Source organism: Nomascus leucogenys, chromosome 13, assembly GCF_006542625.1.
Source record: "Nomascus leucogenys isolate Asia chromosome 13, Asia_NLE_v1, whole genome shotgun sequence".
NCBI classification, from domain to species: Eukaryota; Metazoa; Chordata; class Mammalia; order Primates; family Hylobatidae; genus Nomascus; species Nomascus leucogenys.
The window spans coordinates 71,859,638-71,880,610 of NC_044393.1; the positions used below are offsets into that span (position 1 = coordinate 71,859,638).

A 20,973-nucleotide genomic window follows, 5' to 3' on the forward strand; every position below is an offset into this window, starting at 1 on the left:
AGGTAGAGTGTGACCAAGGGGCACTGACTCTGCTAATACGGTGGTTCTTGGGAGGAGTGGGGAATGGAGGGAGGCCCAGAAGGGGAAACACTGATTTATAAACAAGAAAGCAGAACCCAAAGGAAATAATGGGGTTTTATCCCTACTTGGAATGGGAACAGGACTTTTTCTACTAGAACACAAAATAAAATTTCAAATATTGACAAACTCTGTAACGTGGTATCATTTCTGATTTTCAATATCCCAACAAAATTTGCCACTTAGAACTTTATACTGAGCTAAATGGCAGAACAAAAACTCCTTTTGTTGTGTGAATACTTCCTATTTTTTATATTTATACTTTTGAATTCAGGATACAATTTATCCTACAGCTTATTTTCAACATACTTGTCTTTATCTTTCACTTGTTATAATCGTGAGTTAATTTTTCAAATAGGCTTGTCAAAACCCAATTAAGAAGTTATCTCCTCTTCTCAGTTTGGTCCCACAAAGCAAGTAAAAGTGACAAATATTTAGTAGCAATGCCTGAGTAATCTGGCAACTTCAAAGAGTGTAAATTGAGGGTAAAAACACATAAAAACCAGACTACAAATAATCATTGCTGCATTTTTCAAATACTTTTAGAATAGGTAAGAATATTAAACTGTTAAGACCACATAAAAATGTTTACAAAAATTATAACACACTTACTTATGACACAAGTTACATATGATACTGGTTAAATGTTTCTATGTGGAAGTTATGTTAGAACTGAAAGGGTAATAACTTTCATAACCAGATGTAAATACTAAAAATGAAGTAGCTTCAAGATTCAGGAGGGTAAACAACACTCTAATATAGAAAATCTTCTTATACAACCTGAAGCAACCGAAATCTTTCCATCCCTTTCATCGTTTAGCTAATGGGCCTTAAATTTATAAATGCACCTTGGTGAGGGCATAAGCATTTTCCCTGTGTAGTAAAATTCCTGGGCAGAAAAATATTGAAATACAACTCAATTATCCTAGCACAAGAGCAGTATATCCCACATTCTTTTTTGTCTGTTTGAAGACAAGGTCTTGCTCTGTCACCTAGGCTAGAGTACAGTGATGCAATCATAGGTCACTGCAGCCTTAACTACCTGAGTTCAAGTGATCCTAAGCTTCAGCCTCCAGAGTTGCTGGTACTACAGGTGCATTCCACCACACTCGGCTAATTTTTTTTTTTTTTTTTTTTTTTTGTAGAGACAAAGTCTCTCTCTGTTGCCCAGACTGGTCTTGAACTCCTGGCCTCAAAGCGATCCTCATGCCTCAGCCTCGTAAAATGTTGGGATTACAGGCATGAGCCACCACGCCTGGCCCCCTCATTCTTTAGTTTAAAAAAACACATTTAGAGTTTACTAAGCTAGAAGCTTTATATATGTAGTTTATGTGATTGCCATTATACAATTCAACCATTACATCTTAATTTGACTACTCAAAGAACTGCCTGTCAGCATTCTCCATCATATTCCTATATATCTGGAAATTTCTTGACATGGAAAAATGACAAGAAGGGGGAAGAGGATGTGGGAGGGGCAAAAGGAAAGCAGGTGAGTAGGAGAGAGAGGCAAAAAGGAGGTAGAAGAGAATTAGAAAGAGGGAGGAAGAAAGATGGGGACGCTTAGGGAAAGCAGCCTATAGGATATTGCCAGTGAGCTCAGTCTTACAGGACAGGAAGAGTTCTCCAGGTAGTTAAGGGTAGCCATGGCCTTCTAAACAGGGAACAGAATAAATAGCAAGTTGTATATGGCATATTCAGTACCCACAGGTTTTTCTTCATTGCTAACAGTCTAGTGAGTGTAACAAAGCTTAATGAAATGAGGATACAAGAGTTGGAAGGGAACTGATCAAATGGGGCCATGTTAAGGCTTTTATAATCCAAGCATTACAACACAACACTTAAAGAAAGAACCAAACACTGTGGTCAAGCTGAAGCACTGACCACCGACTACCCTTAGAGGACCAAGTTGTGAGCTCAAGACTCTAATCATAAGCTGGTATGGGATAACAGAGAACAGATACAATGGGATAAATCTGTTTCTTAGAAAGAATCTGCCCAACAATCAATGGTCATGGTGGACTCTATCCTGCTTTCTCCTCCAACCTGGCTTCTCTGGAACCTGCTGCATTTATGATAATAATTACTTGCCACCTACTGTTTTGATAATAAAACTTTTAAGGACTGACATCCTATGCCATAAATGCACACAATTTTGAGGAACTAAGTAAAGGAAAAGCCACAGTGTAAATCCCTCTACATTATATAAACACAGCTCCCTTTGAATTCTCATTGGAGACATGGGCAAGCCAGGGTCTTTGGGTGTAGGAGGAGGGAGCCATGGGCATCAGTCACTGTAGAGGGCCCTGAGGGGTGGGGCAGCTTCACTGGTGCCAAGAGCTCTGCAAAGAGGGGAAAGGAGAAGTGAGGAAAGGAAGAAAGTGAGAAGAAGGGGTGGGAGAGAGAGAGGGAACTAGTGGCTTCATGCATGAGGAGAGCAAGCTGGAAGTCCCCAACACAGCCTTCCTCCCTGCTCTGAACTTGTTCAAATCATCCACTTCCTCTGACTATCTGACTATCCCCCTACCCTTCTGTTAAAGAAGGCAGGGGGCCAAGTTCACACCAGAGCTACCACCTTAGTGCACTGGCATGTGCAATGATGCCAATTTAAAAAACAAAGGCATGCTTGGCAGAAAGAGAGAGAGAAAAGGCTGGTCTCCACTTTCCTTCCTAACATGCATGAGCAGAGGTTAAGTGTATTTAATACCTTTATTCTTGAAGCGTCCTTCACATCCATCTACAATCACTGACTTAATAACTTCTGTCCATGCTACACCATCAAATGTGCACATAAATTTATTAGGAAAGTAGAAAATCAGGATGGCAATTAAATTCTATGTGATATAATAATTTTTAGAACAGAAAACTCAATAATCAAGCTAAAATCTCAGCAGTATATAAAGAATTAAATATATTCCAAGGTGATTGAAAAAAATCATGACTAAAAAAGGAAAAAAACCATCATTTATGGCTTTATCAAAATTTTGCACAGATTAATGGTTATTAGGGAAAGAAAAACTACCTCTCTGCAATCATTTGTTGTAACATAGAAAATACAAGCTCATATAAACCATTTCAAAGAGGAAAGAACCTGCTCAAAAAAGAGTTATTGGAATGGAAACTGTAATTATTAAAATAGTATTTCCTAAACATTATGCTTGAAGTAAACACTGTAGTCTCCTCCTAACTTTGGAGCACTGGACTATTTCAATTCCAAATAATCAGTGGATACTTGAAAGCTGGCTGAGTAGAAATAAAATCAACAGGAATGTCATACTAAAGGTGTCAATCAGACCTAACGAGTCATTCTAGAGTTAACTATTTCAAAGACAGTAAATGTATGCCATAATAAAACCACAATACCATTAAATTACACTTTTAGTTATAATTTCTAGAAGTAATTTGAGAGGACACGCAAAACATATCCAAACAAAATTAAAAATACATGAAAATAGTACTAATGCTGTTGTAATTGTATATTCTTAAATATACCTTGACAGTAAATAAGGTTTCAGGTACTGTGAAAGTATAAAAGATAACTTCGTAGAGGTGTGTGTATATATCTACATATATATGTAGATATATGTATGTATGTATATAAGTATATGTATATACATATAGGTATATATACATATATGTGTGGGTATGCATATATGTATGTATATATGCATATATGTGTATGTATATACATACAAATGTATACATATATACATACATATATACATATACATACATATATATGTATGTATGTATATGTATACACACAGAGCGAGAGAGAGAGCGCATGCGAACCTTTGGGGTCTTTTAATATACCCCTAAAAAGGATATACCTCCTGCAATATTCCTAAAAGTGAATCACCTAGTTTCAGATTGAAAACTCAATGTTCATAAGATTACTGCCACACACAGAACCAACAATGAGAGTTAACAAGTAGAATTGATTATTGCTGTTTGAATAGTATTACATTTACCGATATAAAGCTGGGGTATATTTTTTTGTACAACAAAAATGGCCAAATATTGGCAGTTTCATATGGTTTAACAAAAAAGCTATCATTTGAAATATATGTGCCAGGCATTGTGTTAATTATGTTAACATACTTAATTTTCAGAGCTTCATGAGAAATTCATGTATCAATTTCTGTGTGCATAATATTTTCATTTTGAGGTGGGCATCATCACATTCAAGTCCTCTAGGTTTGCTCAACACAAAAAGGAAAACTTGAAAGACATCATCGTCATCAGTACCCCACTCCAAGCTGGTAAAGACGGCCAGGACAATTCTAATGATTAATTACTGCTTATAAATCTGTCTCTCCTTAGAGACACAAAAAAACCTTCAAAAAATCAATGAATCCAGGAGCTGGTTTTTTGAAAAGATGAACAAAATTGATAGACCACTAGCAAGACTAATAAAGAAGAACAGAGAGAAGAATCAAATAGAAGCAATAAAAAACGATAAAGGGGATATCACCACTGATCCCACAGAAATACAATCTACCATCAGAGAATACTATAAACATCTCTACGCAAATAAACTAGAAAATCTAGAAGAAATGGATAAATTCCTCGACACATACACCCTCCCAAGACTAAACCAGGAAGAAGTTGAATCCCTGAATAGACCAATAACAGGTTCTGAAATTGAGGCAATAATTAATAGCCTGCCAACCAAAAAAAGTCCAGGACCAGATGGATTCACAGCCGAATTCTAACAGAGGTACAAGGAGGAACTGGTACCCTTCCTTCTGAAACTATTCCAATCGACAGAAAAAGAGGGAATCCTCCCTAACTCATTTTATGAGGCCAGCATCATCCTGATACCAAAGCCTGGCAGAGACACAACAAAAAAAAGAGAATTTTAGACCAATATCCCTGATGAACATTGATGCAAAAATCCTCAATAAAATACTGGCAAACCAAATCCAGCAGCACATAAAAAAGCTTATCCACCATGATCAAGTGGGCTCCATCCCTGGGATGCAAGGCTGGTTCAACATATGCAAATCAATAAACATAATCCAGTATATAAACAGAACCAAAGACAAAAACCACATGATTATCTCAATAGATGCAGAAAAGGCCTTGGACAAAATTCAACAGCCCTTCATGTTAAAAACTCTCAATAAACTCAGTATTGATGGGACATATCTCAAAATAATAAGAGCTATTTATGACAAACCCACAGCCAGTATCATACTGTATGGGCAAAAACAGGAAGCATTCCCTTTGAAAACTGGCACAAGACAGGGATGCCCTCTCTCACCACTCCTATTCAACATAGTGTTGGAAGTTCTGGCCAGGGCAATCAGGCAGGAGAACAAAATAAAGGGTATTCAGTTAGGAAAAGAGGAAGTCAAATTGTCCCTGTTTGCAGATGACATGATTGTATATCTAGAAAACCCCATCGTCTCAGCCCAAAATCTCAAGCTGATAAGCAACTTCAGTAAAGTCTCAGGATACAAAATCAATGTGCAAAAATCACAAGCATTCTTATACACCAATAACAGACAAACAGAAAGCCAAATCATGAGTGAACTCCCATTCACAATTGCTTCAAAGAGAATAAAATACCTAGGAATCCAACTTACAAGGGATGTGAAGGACCTCTTCAAGGAGAGCTACAAACCCACTGGGGCCTGTTGTGGGGTCAGGGAAGGGGTGAGGGATAGCATTAGGAGATATACCTAATGTAAATAACGAGTTGATGGGTGCAGCACAGCAACATGGCACATGTATACATATGTAACAAACCTGCACATTGTGCACGTGTACCCTAGAAGTTAAAGTATAATAATAATAAAAAAATTAAAAAATAAAAATAAAATAAAAATAAAACTGTCTCTCCTAGTAGACTGTGGGCTCATGGAAGTCAGGGACCTTGCCTTGTTCATCTTTTTATTTCCAGGGCATATGGCAATACCGGACTAGCACTTAAATAAATTCATTTAATTAATTATTTACTCAGATAAATTGATTGCTTAGTGTCTACTATATGTTCAGTGCCGTATAAGCCATGGTATCCTGCCCTGAAGTGGCTTGTAACTGTCAGAAAGCAGTACACATGATAATATAAATTAAGTGATGAATTGTGCAAAACCATGGCAGATACTTGTTGGAAAGCAATGCTGTAGGTAATAATGGTAATAGCAGCTCACATTTAGCTAAGATAGTGTACTTAGCAATTTAACTTCATTAACTGGTTCAATCATCAACCATCCTGGGAGGCAAGTACATTATTATCTCCATTTTACAGATGAATAAACTCAAGTATAGGAAGGTTACATAAACTCCATCAGTCACACAGATCTGGAAGTCCAATCCAGATAGAACAAAACTCCCAACGTTTTTTCACCTTTTTTTTCCATGTGTTTAAATTCTATTTCCTCTGTGCTGAAACCTCCACAAGTCCTGTAAGTCAGTGATTTCTAACCATTTCTGAATCATGAACCTTTCGGCAGTCTGTTGAAGCCTAGTGATTGTGATCTCTTCTCAGGATTATGCTTTTAAATGCATAAAAATAAGTCCATAGGATTACAGAGAAAAGCAATTATAATGAAATACAGTTATAAAATTATTTTAAAAAACAAATTTGTGTTATAGTAATATGTGTTTCTATGACAACTTGTTAACAAAATGTAAAAAGGGATTTAAGAGTAATGTAGTTTCGGTGTAGTTCATGAACACAAACATATTTTGAGAGAGCTGCAGTGGAATGTAATGTGATATGAAAATATATGTGTTTCTTTTGGTGATAATGACACAGGCACTACTAGTACTACTGTAGTTTACTGTCTAAGTCATAATATAAGTGAATGCTATATCTCAGAGGTTAGTGAATATAAGGATCTAATGTTTTCCCATCCTAGTTCACAGACCCCCTGAATTCTATCCAGATTAAAAATCCCTGTTTGCAAACTACAACTCATCCATTTTACTGTGAAAACATCTCTTTTATATATATATATGTATAGGTATATATGCATATGGGTGTGTGTGTGTATATGTGGATGGATGGATAGATTGATTTAGGGGGTACAAATGTAGTTGTGTTATATCATGAATACACTGCATGGACCATCTGGGCTTTTAGTGTACCCATCACCCAAATAGTGTACATGTACCCAATAGGTAGTATTTCATCCCTCACTTCCCTCCCCCCACCCTCTCATTTTGAGAAATGCAAATTAAAACCACAGTGAGATAGCATCTTAACACCAGTCAGAATGGCTTATTACTCAAAAGTCAAAAAATGGCCAGCCACAGTAGTTCACGCCTATAATTCCAGCACTTTGGGAGGCTGAGGCAGGAAGATCACTTTAGCCCAGGAGTTTGAAGCTGCAGTGAGCTTTGATCACATCACTGTACTCCAGCCTAGGACACAGAGAAAGACCATGGTCTTGCCTCACATGTTGGTTACAAATGCTGGAATGTACCCTAATCCATAGTGAAACAGGAAGTACTTAAGAGCAAGGTAGAACCAATATGCCCGCAGGACACCTGGATGACACCTCACAGATAGCAGATACCTATTTATAAGATAAATTCATACATATTTTATATCATCCCCGTGTCCCTAAAAAGAGTTGGTATCTCCTAAACAGCTTGAATTTTTTTTTTCAAATAGTGTTTATTCAAGACACTAAATTTTAACTCACCAGCTTAACCACTCTAAATAAAACTCCCATTCACCAATCTGGATTCAGATGCAAAAGAATGCTTTTCCCAATGATCTTATGAAAATAAGATTCTCCATACTGTCTTATAGAAACAGTCAATGACAAAAATGAATATTCTTGACAACTGTAAGGGGGACTATGTCTTTAGTATGTTTTATGTTGTGTCAAATGGAAATTATCCTCCCAATAAGTACTTTGATAATCCATATAAAATTAAATTTTATAAACAAAACGAATAGTGTACTAGGAAACAGATGAACAATGACTATCTTAGCTAGTCACAAGTTTGCGTATGTTACTTGTTTAATGCTCTATGCTTTCCAAAAGCTTAATCTATCCATTTTTATGACAATGAAAGAGAAAAGCTTTCAATATGTCAAGGTGAAGCCAGGCCCCACTGTGACTGTGCTAACACAGGTACACGTGTTTTCTCTCAAGATCTATTCCTGAAGCCAAAGAAAAGAGAAAAAGCTTTAAAAATAGAAGCTTAATGATAAAAAGAACTATTGAGTAAATCTGACAGAGGATTAGCAAAGGACATGCACGAAACTGACTTAAGAGTAACATTTGAGCAAGCATAAAACTTATGATGCTGTCAGGGTCGTAGGGTCAGGGAAATGAGATTATTTACTCTTAAAAAACTGTTTTAAAAAAGAACATAAAAGAAAATTGTAACTGTAAAATTAGGAAGAGATTCCTGATACAAAAAAAAAAAAAAAACTGTCCACATATAAGATAGAGTTTGCTTAATGAGGTGGATAACTAACTATAGGTGTTCAAAGAAACATTACTTAACCTTAAGCTGACAAGATAAATAAAGTAAAATGAATAAAACTAAATAACTTCCTGAGGAAAGGCATTTAAAGTTAAAGAGCATTTCCCTGATTAATGAAGGAGTATTCCTGTAAAATGGAATCTGTGATCAAATGGACTTCCCCATCAGAAAGCTGCAGCAGTGCCACGGCTCAGAATTCCTCTAAGTACTAACTTGGCATTTTTCCCTCATGAAAGATACTACTTTGCTGACACTGGATTTGGTTAAAGAACCAAGAGTATCAGAGAACCTGATAAACAAATGTGCCCTTCAAAGGATTATAAATAGATATGAGCGTAAATTCTTTCTGAATTGTGGTGCCAGTTTAAAGTATTAAGACTATGGCATAGCACAAACACAAGCATCTCAGACCTGTCAAGGTCCTACCTTTGCAATGTGTTAGCTCTAAACTGAGTACCCTTTCCTTGGGCCTGGGAATTAGAAAATGCTACACTGAGGTAAATTGCATGTGCTTCTTTCTGTTCTTGGTGGCTACCTAGCTTGGATTAAATTTCTAGGCCACTGGTGAAATTGAGAATTTATACCAGGTTTACTTACCCACAGCCCACCTATATAGATGCACTATCTTTTTATAAGAATATACAAGCAGAAGAGAAGAATGAAGAGTTAACAGAGGTCTAGCCCTGCCCTCTACCACAAACTTGCTAAGTAGGCATGAAAAATTGACACTCTCAGTTTCACCTAAAAATACATGAAGAGAGAAGAGGAAAATGCTCAAACAAGATGATTTCCTCAGCTATCTTCAAGCAACAAAATTCTACAATCCATGCATTATCCAGTCTTCATAACAAAATGGATGCCATCAAGAATGCAGGCAACTTTACAGAACACACTCACAGGCAGCAGAAACCCAGATACTGTATACAACAATAGAAATCTCAGACATGAAAACACATTGTGCAAATTCTTAGTCAACACTTAATTTAAAATGCCATCCTTAGAATATAAGAAAATATGAGTGAAATACAATGGCTAATATCAAAAACAGCAAATACAATGTGATCTGCAGAGCTCAGTGAAAATTTAGAATATCACTTCTCATTACTGGTTATGGATTTCATCTATGAATGTGTTGACATTTTTTATCTCCTCTTGCCACAGGCTGCCAATCTTGGTTTACTTAGCGATCACCAACTCACTACAAAAAAATAGGCTTTTTCCAGGGCATTACTGCAAAGTTTAAAAGGTATTTCAACAGGTCAAACATCCCTTGAAATATGAAAAGTAAATTTTTCTATTCCAAAGTAAAATGACAAAAATTTTTCATCAAAATATTTAAATGCCAATCTTCCCAGCTCCTCTCTCTCTCTAGCTTACAAACATAAGACCAAGCATTGCAGTATATCTATCAAGGATAAAAAAATAAGGTAATTACATAAAATTTTAAAAGCCTGAAAATGCTCTTAGTTTTTATAAAGAAACCAATAAACAACTGCAATTATTTTTAAGTAAATATGAAGAGTTGAGGTATAATGTTAGGGGAAGAAGAGAGATAAATGAAATGGAATGATACCAATCTGATAGCTGGCGGTAGAAAATTGGAGTAGATATTCCCAAATTCCTTGGGAAGAAGCTAATTTCTGAAGTCAAGTTCCTTGGTATTCCAGACTAGGAAGTAAGAGTGTGTATAAAGATTCAAAAACAATGGCCTGAAGATTTGTCCTGAAAGTAAAGTATCAAGTCATGCTCCTTTATTTGTTCTTTACATTTTTGGGGACTGCAAGAATACCCAGGATAAAGGAAAGGAGAAGTACAAAGAAACAAATTAACATTCAGACACTTGTGCAACTGGAGGGAGCTTTGTTTTTATTTTTTTAATTTTATTTATTTTACATTTATCTTTTGATACATTATATTTGTACCCATTCATGGGGCACTTGTGATATTCTGTTATAGGCATAAGGTAACACGAATGAAAATTTTCTTACATTTGTAATGATCAAGTTAGGGTATTTGGGATGTCTATCAACCAAGTATTTATTATATTTCAAGTTGCCTCTCTTCTGTTTTGAAAAATACATCATTGTTAATTATAGGCACCCTACTCTGCTATCAAACATTAGAGCTTACTCTAACTGTATGTTTGTATCCATTACCCAACCTCACTTTACCGCCTATCCAACACCTGCTCTTCCTAGCCTCTGGTATCTATCATTCGTTTGCTACCTCCATGTGATCAACTCTCTTAGATTCTACATATGAGGGAAATCATGCAGAATTTGTCCTCCTGTGTCTGGCTTATTTCACTTAACACAATTACCTCCAGTTCAATCCATGTTGCTGCAGATGATAAGATTTCATTCTTTTTTTTATGGTCAACAGTATTCCATTGTGTATATATATCACATTATATTTATCCATTCATCCGTTGATAGACACTTAGGTTGATTCCACATCTTTGCTATTGGGAATAGTGCCACAATAAACATGAGGATGCAGGTATTCTTTTGATACATTGATTTAATTTCCTTTGGATAAATACTAAGTGATGAGATTGCTGAATCTTGTGGTATTTCTATTTTTAATTTTTTGAGGAATCTCCATACTGTTTTCTGTAGAGGTTGTACTAGTTTACATTCCCACCAACAGTATATAAGAAATCCCTTTTCTCTACATACTTGTCAACATCTGTTATTTTTTGCCTTTTTAATAACAGCCATTCTAACTGAGGTGGGATGATATTTCATTGTGGTTTTTATTTTTTCATATACATGTTGGCCATTTATATGTCTTCTTTTGAGAAATGTCTATTTATTCCCTTTGCCCATTTTTAATGGTATTATTTGTTTTTTTACTGTTGAGTCCTTTGAGCTCCTTGTATATTCTGGATATTAGTCCCATCTTCCCCCTTCTACAGATAGGGAAACGGTTCCAAAGCAATGGCATGAGTTGCACCAACATAATCAGCTCTTGAGTAGAACCTAAATCATAGAGGTACTAATCCACGAGGAGTGGTAACTGGAATGAAGAGGAGGAGCGGCAGAGGGAAGTATGGTGTAAACCATTGTCATCAATGATTTATAATCATGAAAACAGAATCCAAAGGAAATAAAATGAAGTGTAGTCTCTATGTGAAATGTGAACGTGTCTTTGATCCTAAGAGAACAGAAAATGAGTGAATATTGGAGGTAAGAAACTTACAAAAAATTAACGCAAAATACAAAAAACAAAATGAAGAAAATAATCACATCATAACAGAGGGTTAAGCATCTTCTTAGTGTATAAACAATGCCTTTATGAATCAGTATTAAGAAAATGAACATGTAAATGGGACATAGAACATGAACAGATAATTCACAAAGAAATAAGAATGAGCAATATAGAAATGTTAAACTTCACTAATAGTAAATAATAATAATAATGATAAGGGAACCTAACCATTGGCATTTATTTTATGATAATACCAAATGTGCAGGAAAAAACAGCACTCATATATGGTTATGGTAGAAAAACCTGTTACTACTCTGAGGGCAATTTGATAATCTGTATAAAGAACCTAAACAGTGCTCATCACCTATCACCCAGTAATTCTACTTGCAGAAATTTATCCAAGATAATAAATTTAGGAATATGAACAATTATTTCAGCATTTACTTTTTAATAGTAAAAAATGAAAACATAAGTGTCTAACAATAAGCAAGATATTAAATAACATTTAGATACAAGCACACGATTTATTATGCATTTACTTAAAACCATGTTTATATTGAATATCTGATATTAAAGAATGCTAATGTCATATAAACCAGATTCCAGTTTTATACATACAAAACAGAAACACCAAAATGTAAAAGGAATTGCTATAGCTATTGAAATTATATAGGTGGTATTTGTTTTCTTTTTCTCTCTTTTTATAATATACTATTTTTAGAGCAGTTTTAGGATGACAAAAACATTTCTTATTTTAAATATTTCTTAAATTCTCCAACATAAACATATACTACTTCTATTAAAAAGTGTTCTTAATATCAAAGTAGAAAATTTCTGAATTTCAAAATTCAAGACATTTTGCAAAAAAAGGCCAGAATTAGAACATTTTTGAGATAAAAATGAGTATTGTTCCCCAAATTTCATAATAAACATATTGAAATTTTTTTAAAAAAATTCATTGAAGGAATGAAGGAATTTGTCCCATTATAAAGCAGGAAATCTGAACAGCAAATGGTGGTGGGGGTGGGGGTGGCAACAACAAAGCTTATTTTAATAGTTTTTTGATAACTTTTAAAAGATTAAATACCTCTCTAACTCTCATTTATTCTTTGGAACCAAAATAGAACATAAACAAATGAAAACAGTAAGAAAACTATACATCCTTTCTGAAAAGTTGAGAACAAAGCCAAGTCACACATTTTTTTTAAAAAAAAGATCTAGCATCCATATTTTGCACAACAGCAGAACTTGTAAGTTTGTACTATGCTGAAAGCAGCTAGTAAGCAACTGTATACTGTCTTTTGGAAATCTGCAAGAGAAAGACCATTTACTTTTCCACATGTCCACTGTAAATCACATTGTCATTTGTTATATTTGGATAAAGTGCACTTGAATTCTGTGAAACAGAAGCAGATATCTGATGGGAAGAATAGCTTGGAAAGTAACAAATTGGCAATAAACCTATGTTTACCTATCTGCAGAGTCAGCTGAAGTTTCCTAAATTGAAAAATAGACCAAAACCAAAAAATGGCCAAAAACAAAGAGCAAATGTAGAATTTGTGTCCATTTTAGGACTTCCTTTAGACAATGAGGTGCTTAAAGAAAAAAAAAAAGGTGAAGAGGGGGAAAAAAAAACCCTTCAATTAACAAAAAAGATGAAAGTACAGCAGAATCAAACAACAATTAGGAACCGTAAAATTATCAAGATTATAACTGCCAACTTTCATTAAGTAGTTAGGTATGCTACCTGCCATTTCTTTCTTCTCTTCCTATTCTGGTCCGTCCCTCTACCATCATGTCTGCCAACTTAAGTGGTTTAGATATTTGGGTCAATTTTTAATTACGCCAACCGTGTGTGTGAGAATATTGAAGAAATTTTGCAAACATTTCTTTATTATTTTTGTTACTTATAATACTGAAGACATCTTATTAAAAATATGATATAAATTATATTATTACATAAAAATCATTATCATTCCTCAGTATATGCTTTTATGTAACATGTTGAACAGTATTCATAGTAAATATTAATTATAACTGACATATACACACAAAGACACCCCCCACCCAAGAAAACACCACATAGAAATACCCAAAAAGATCTAATCCTGGAATAATCTAGCTGAAAGAAATTATTTCCTTTAAAAAAATGTACCAAGAAGAAATGAATTTTGTCAAATAACGTGGAGAAAAAGAAATATATCTCGGGTTTCATACCAAGATCCCAGATATTAAAGTAAACCGAATATCTGAAGGTACAATCCCTATAAGAATAGACAGAAAACTTTTTTTTTTTGAGATGGAGTAATTGTCTATAGATTACACAGACCTACAATCAAGATGGAAAAGGCTATTCATAAAAATCATTCAAGAAATACCAATCATAAAGCTGAGAGAGAAAAATGATAGCAAACAGATTTTGAGAAAATGTATATACTAAGAGTATGAAGATATATTTTCAATTTAATTTGTAATACACATTTATTAGGATTGTTCATATATATATTGTTGAAGAATATAATATATATATTCTAGGATTAGATCTTTTTGGGTATTTCTATGTGCTACTTTCTTGGGTGGGGGTGTCTTTGTAATATATATTTGTGTATAATATATATTATGTAATAAATAATTGCATATATATAATATATAATTATATATTATATATAATCCTTCAAGCCAATCCTTCAATAAACATTATGTATATAATATATATACATTATATACATATTATATATAATACATTATATACATATATACATTATATATGCTATGTATAATGTATATTATATAATATACATTATATATTATGTATAATATATATTATATAATATACATTATATATTATGTATAATATATACAGATTCAGAAACGGCTATCACAGCTAAAGGATAGTAAACATAATAAATGAGCAAATTACCACTCAAAGATTATTAATAGTTGAAAACAGCTGCATACAGCAAACAATATATATAACATCCCTGAAAACATAAGACTTCAAATGATGTAAGAAGCCACAAAAGATCATAGAATAACTAGTTTAGAAAGAACATGAAAGGCCAACCATGCTTCATATGTATCTAGCATCTTCAAGGAAACACAAAATCATGAAATTAAGGACAATCATATTCAAAAGAAATTTCATTACAATACGAAAGTAATATTTTTAGAAAAAGAGAATCATGGAGAAAGTAAGAATAAAAACAAGACCAAAATATACAGTTTCTAAATAGAGCAATAAGTACTGCAATACCCGTTCACTCAGTCATCAAGTATTCATTGAATATATTTGTGTGCTAAATTGGGGATACAATGGTAAACAGAAATGGCTCTTTCATGGAACATACATTCTAGAAGTTATAAGGTCTGTATCAATATGGTTCTGAAATGAGAATGTGAATCAAAATTATCAAGGCTGTGAACAAATGTGATCCCAAAAGAGCCAATCCTTCAAGATGGATCCCAAGTAGCTAACTAGGTTTACATTCAAATTGAGTCAAGTGGCCATTTGCTGACTAGAAGTCATACATGTTACTCTGAGTTCCCTGAAAATTCACACCTCTGTTTAACTCTGGGACTTTAGGAACTCACCTGCACCCACCAATCAGAGCTCACCTATCTTGTCCAATCAAGGCCCAGTTATATCAAACCAATCAAAACTTGGTTGTGTTGACCAGTCAGAGCTAAGCAAGTTTGAATCCTTTATTTGCATAAGTGGACCTGACTGGGAACCTAGTGCAAAATCTTTCACTATAAAATCACATCCCATTGCTCGAGTCAAGGATTTCTAGGCCACAGTAAGCTATGATTACATCACTGCACTCTAGGTCAGAGTGACTAAATGAGACCTTGTCTTAAAATAAATTAAATTAAAAATCAAAATTAAATAAATGAAATTCCTTTTCAGAGAACTTTTGTTCACAAGGCACAGGTTCAAAATTCAGATGTTGAAGCCCCATTCTCAGAAATTCTTATTCAACAGGTCTTGTATGGAACCTAAGAGTCTGCTTTTAGTCAGTTGTGGTGGTATGACGTTCTTAGCTCTGCTTTTCATTAGCTATGCAGTTTTGGACACGAGTCACTTAACTTCATGTGTAAGATGGGAATAAATATCTTGTTTATAAGACTCATTCTAAAATATAAACATATATTTAAATATATTTTAATTTCTCTGATATCTGAGATTGCTAATAGATTTTGAAGTGCCCACAGTACCTGACATAGGTATATTCAAAATGGCAACTGTGAAATAATGATAGCATACCAGAAATAGTAAAAAAAAAAAAAAAAAAAAAAAAAAAAATCTGGATTCACATTTAACTCGGATGCTTACCAAATATATAACACTGGAAAAGTCATTTAACCTCTGTGAGCTTCAATTTCTATTTATGTAAAGTGTAGGTAATAATACTTGCACTGTTTATTGCAAGGAGATATTGAAAGAAGAAAAGACTTTTTTGGTAAACTATAAAAATTACTACATAAAAGTAATAATATATAAATAAAACAAAGATCATGATCATAGCAAAATATGCAAAATATACTTCCAAAAAAATGAAAGGCTTTTAGACATGAAGTCCTTGCCCACGCCTATGTCCTGAATGGTATTGCCTAGGTTTTCTTGTAGGATTTTAATGGTTTTAGGTCTAACATTTAAGTCTTTAATCCATCTTGAATTAATTTTTGTATAAGGTGTAAGGAAGGGATCCAGTTTCAGCTTTCTGCATATGGCTAGCCAGTTTTCCCAGCACCATTTATTAAATAGGGAATCCTTTCCCCATTGCTTGTTTTTGTCAGGTTTGTCAAAGATCAGATAGTTGTAGATATGCGGCATCATTTCTGAGGGCTCTGTTCTGTTCCATTGATCTATGTCTCTGTTGTGGTACCAGTACCATGCTGTTTTGGTTACTGTAGCCTTGTAGTATAGTTTGAAGTCAGGTAGCGTGATGCCTCCAGCTTTGTTCTTTTGGCTTAGGATTGACTTGGCGATGCAGGCTCTTTTTTGGTTCCATATGAACTTTAAAGTAGCCAAAAGCAATGGCAACAAAAGCCAAAATTGACAAATGGGATCTAATTAAACTAAAGAGCTTCTGCACAGCAAAAGAAACTACCATCAGAGTGAACAGGCAACCTACAGAATGGGAGAACAGTTTTGCAACCTACTCATCTGACAAGGGGCTAATATCCAGAATCTACAATGAACTCAAACAAATTTACAAGAAAAAAACAAACAACCCCATCAAAAAGTGCACAAAGGACATGAACAGACACTTCTCAAAAGAAGACATTTATGCAGACAAAAAACACATGAAGAAATGCTCATCATCACTGGCCATCAGAGAAATGCAAATCAAAACCATAGTGAGATACCATCTCACACCAGTTAGAATGGCCATCATTAAAAAATCAGGAAACAACAGGTGCTGGAGAGGATGTGGAGAAATAGGAACACTTTTACACTGTTGGTGGGACTGTAAACTAGTTCAACCATTGTGGAAGTCAGTGTGGCGATTCCTCAGGGATCTAAAACTGGAAATACCATTTGACCCAGCCATCCCATTACTGGGTATATACCCGAAGGACTATAAATCATGCTGCTATAAAGACACATGCACACGTATGTTTATTGCGGCACTATTCACAATAGCAAAGACTTGGAACCAACCCAAATGTCCAACAATGATAGACTGGATTAAGAAAATGTGGCACATATACACCATGGAATACTATGCAGCCATAAAAAATGATGAGTTCATGTCCTTTGTAGGGACATGGATGAAACTGGAAAACATCATTCTCAGTAAACTATGGCAAGGACAAAAAACCAAACACCGCATGTTCTCACTCATAGGTGGGAATTGAACAATGAGAACTCATGGACACAGGAAGTGGAACATCACACTTCAGGGACTGTTGTGGGGCGGGGAGAGTGGGGAGGGACAGCATTAGGAGATATATCTGATGCTAAATGAGGAGTTAATAGGTGAAGGAAATCAACATGGCACATGGATACATATGTAACAAACCTGCACATTGTGCACATGTACCCTAAAACCTAAAGTATAATAATAAAAAAAAAAAAGAAAGAAAGGCTTTTTGGGAAAAAAATTAAGAAGAAACTTTTTTACCTTATTTTTCCAACTAGATTTATTTATGTATTCATTCAAGAGTTTGTTGCGTACCAAGTGTGTACTACCTGGAAAATAGTAACGCCACAAATGCACCTCAGGAATGCAGACTCCATAATTAGCATCACAAATCTCAACACCACTTTGAGACGTGCACAAGGACAAGTTAGATATAGTTTCACAACTAAACACTAGCTGGAAATATGAACAAAAGTATAGAAAACCCTCGGTCACCAAGTCAAACCACCTCTTCAATGCTTACATCTCTTTCTGTAACAATCCTAGCAGGTAGTCATTTAATTCCACTGGTTAGCAATCCACCAATTCTAAGACAATCATCTGGAAAGCTTTCAAAAGCATGAATTCTGTAAGTCTGATTCAGAAAGTCTGAGACAGAACCCCAGGACCTGTTTCTGTAGTATGTTTCCCAAGTGACTGGAGGGCCACAAGAAATCAAACTGTGATGCTATACTCAACCAATCCATTCTATTTTTGGGGCAATGCAACCAAACTCTATAGATATATTAGGTTGAAATCTTTCCCACTTCTGTTTCCAACTAAGTCCTAGTTTTACTCTTGGGATTGCGTACACCACCACAAACCCAGTCTGTCCATAGGCCAAACACCCCCAGCTCCTTCAACTTACATATGGCATGTTTCAAACCTGATCACCCTAAATTTGTGCACATTTTTTATTCATATACGGTGCCCAGAAGAGAACATAATCCTCATGTAGAACACAATGGGGATCCTCTCTCCTTCACTGGAGTTACAATATTTTTATTAGCACGGCTTCTGTGCCTTTTTTTCAATCTGTATTCTGTTGAAATGTGTGCCTTTTTCTAAACTGTGTCCACATCATATTATGCTTACTTTTAAAAACTCACTTATTTTGAAATATTTATAGGTTTACACAAAAGTTACAACGATAGTACAGGGAACTCCCTCATCCCCCTGCTGACCCAATTTCAGTTTTCCTAACCTTATCATCTTAGAGTGCAGCAGTGTATTTATCAAAACTAAATATGAGCCTACTGTTTCACTAAAAACTTTATATCTTTTTAGACAGATTACTTCCCTGAGCTACATTTCCTTCATCCCAAGTACAGACTTTTGGCTTTTCTTTAGTTTAAGTACATGAAGCAAATATAGAAATTTACAGTTAATACTGTAAGACTCAAATCCTGAATTTTACATGAAGAAATCTTCCTCTGACTCTTACAAGGTGAAATCTAAGGTCCTATCTGTGTTAAAATTTTGAGCTCCTATACTTGTTAAGATATTCTGAGTCAAGGTCCAGTTGGACATACCCACTCTTGACATTAGATTTATGTCATATACATATTTAGTCAGCAAAACTTCCATTATTTCATTTAATTCAATGGGCTGAGGCTTGGGGTAAGGTAAACTTCTCTAGAGTTGCATTAATTAACCTCTGATGCATACCATCGCTATTACAAATCCAATCAGTTAACAGTACATCCAATTACTTAATATTTTTACACAAAAATATTCCTGCCTCAGGTAAGTTCAGACCCCTTGTATCTCCACATTTTCCCTTGTTTATTAGTCTAATACATATTTGCATATTATGCTTCTTCAGCTGAAAGGTGTTGAGTACCTACACAATGAAAGGAATCCATTCCCTCAAATGACTCTGAAACGCTTAGGCAAAAAGTGAGCTCTCTAAACTAACAGCTAGTGGCAACTCACTGAAGCAGTTAATGACCATGTGTGAAAACTGGTGCTCGTAGGAAATCCATAGAGAAATTCCTATGAGTCACAAGCTAGAATCAGAAGAAACAGCAGGATGGTATTGGTAGTATTATTTCTTTAGGAAGCAGAGAGAATTCAATTTATCCTCTTGAAATTAGTTACTAGCTTTAATTATTATAAAGCTTAGGGAACAAAATTGCATAAGATAGCAATTTACTATTGAAATCCAGATTTAAAAGGATAATTTAGACATGTGGACCTAAAGATAGCTATAGTTAGCTGTATCAATCACTGCCAGAAGATTTTTCTAAATAATTTACTTCTCCTCAAAAGATGTGACTAATTTCGATTCTGTTTATCTCTCAAAACCAGGCTGTGGAATTAGAACTTTTAAATTGTGAAATAGAACTGACAATGCTTTCAAAAAGGTTGCAAACTCACAGCCTTCCTGTCAGACCAGCAAGCTTCTTTCAAATGAGAAAACCATAAAAATAAAAATAAAAAACCTTTTAAAATGCATCAGAAAGCCAAAAACAAAGCTCTTCAAACTTACCTCATAATAACTCCGAACTGCGTTGCAAAATGCTTCATCAGCTACAATTTGGGTTTCCCCATTGAGGAAGGCTTGGAACCGTTCTTTCAGTAACTGCAACTGTTGTTTGTTAAGCTACAAGAAAAAGAGAAAATAAGCAGATAAACTGGCCAGTACATGAAAAAATAATGACTATTAAAAATCATATTTGCTGTATATTAGATTTCACATCTAGAATTAACTTTATAGTAAAGAAAAATAAAAGCTAAAATATCCTACTACTTGTCCTAATGGTTAGACCTTATTTGAGATGGAGTCAAGCTCTGTCATCCAGGCTGGAGCGCAGTAGTGCAATCTCGGCTCACTGCAGCCTCCACCTCCAGGGTTCAAGCGATTCTCCTGCCTCAGACTCCTGAGTAGCTGGGATTATGGTGCCTGCCATCACGTCTTGCTAATTTTTGTATTTTTAGTAGAGATGTTGGCCAGACTGGTCTCAAACTCCTAACCTCAAATGATCCGCCTGCCTTGGCCTCCTAGTGTGCTGGGATTACAGGCATGAGCCACTGCACCCAGACACTAATGGTTAGACTTTAAAACATTTCCAAGTCATTTCATGTACTCTGTAATCCTGATATGGATGTGGAATCCAAATTTCTACCCCAAATTTCCAGAATCCTGATATGCAAGTGGAATCCAAGTTTCTACCCCAAATTTCCAGAATTCTTGTGATTGCCACACCAGTTTCTTTATAGAGACAGGGAAAATATAAAATTTGGATAAGAAATTAACTAATAGTTAATAATATTATACAAAATTGCCAGCTGTTCTAAACAGAGAAAGTAGAGAAGAGCTTAG

At 34.9% G+C, this 20,973-nt stretch overlaps 1 protein-coding gene across 10 annotated transcripts in view; it reads right to left on the bottom strand.

Moving 5' to 3' along the window:
* The window catches only part of CADPS2 (calcium dependent secretion activator 2), a 564,312-nt gene that overhangs the window by 402,671 nt on the left and 140,668 nt on the right, over positions 1-20,973 (bottom strand). For all 10 annotated transcript variants that reach the window (XM_030826808.1, XM_030826805.1, XM_030826801.1 and 7 more), the window contains exon 2: positions 20,140-20,253. In XM_030826808.1, coding sequence (XP_030682668.1) covers positions 20,140-20,253 — 114 coding nt within the window. The remainder of the gene's footprint in view (positions 1-20,139; positions 20,254-20,973) is intronic.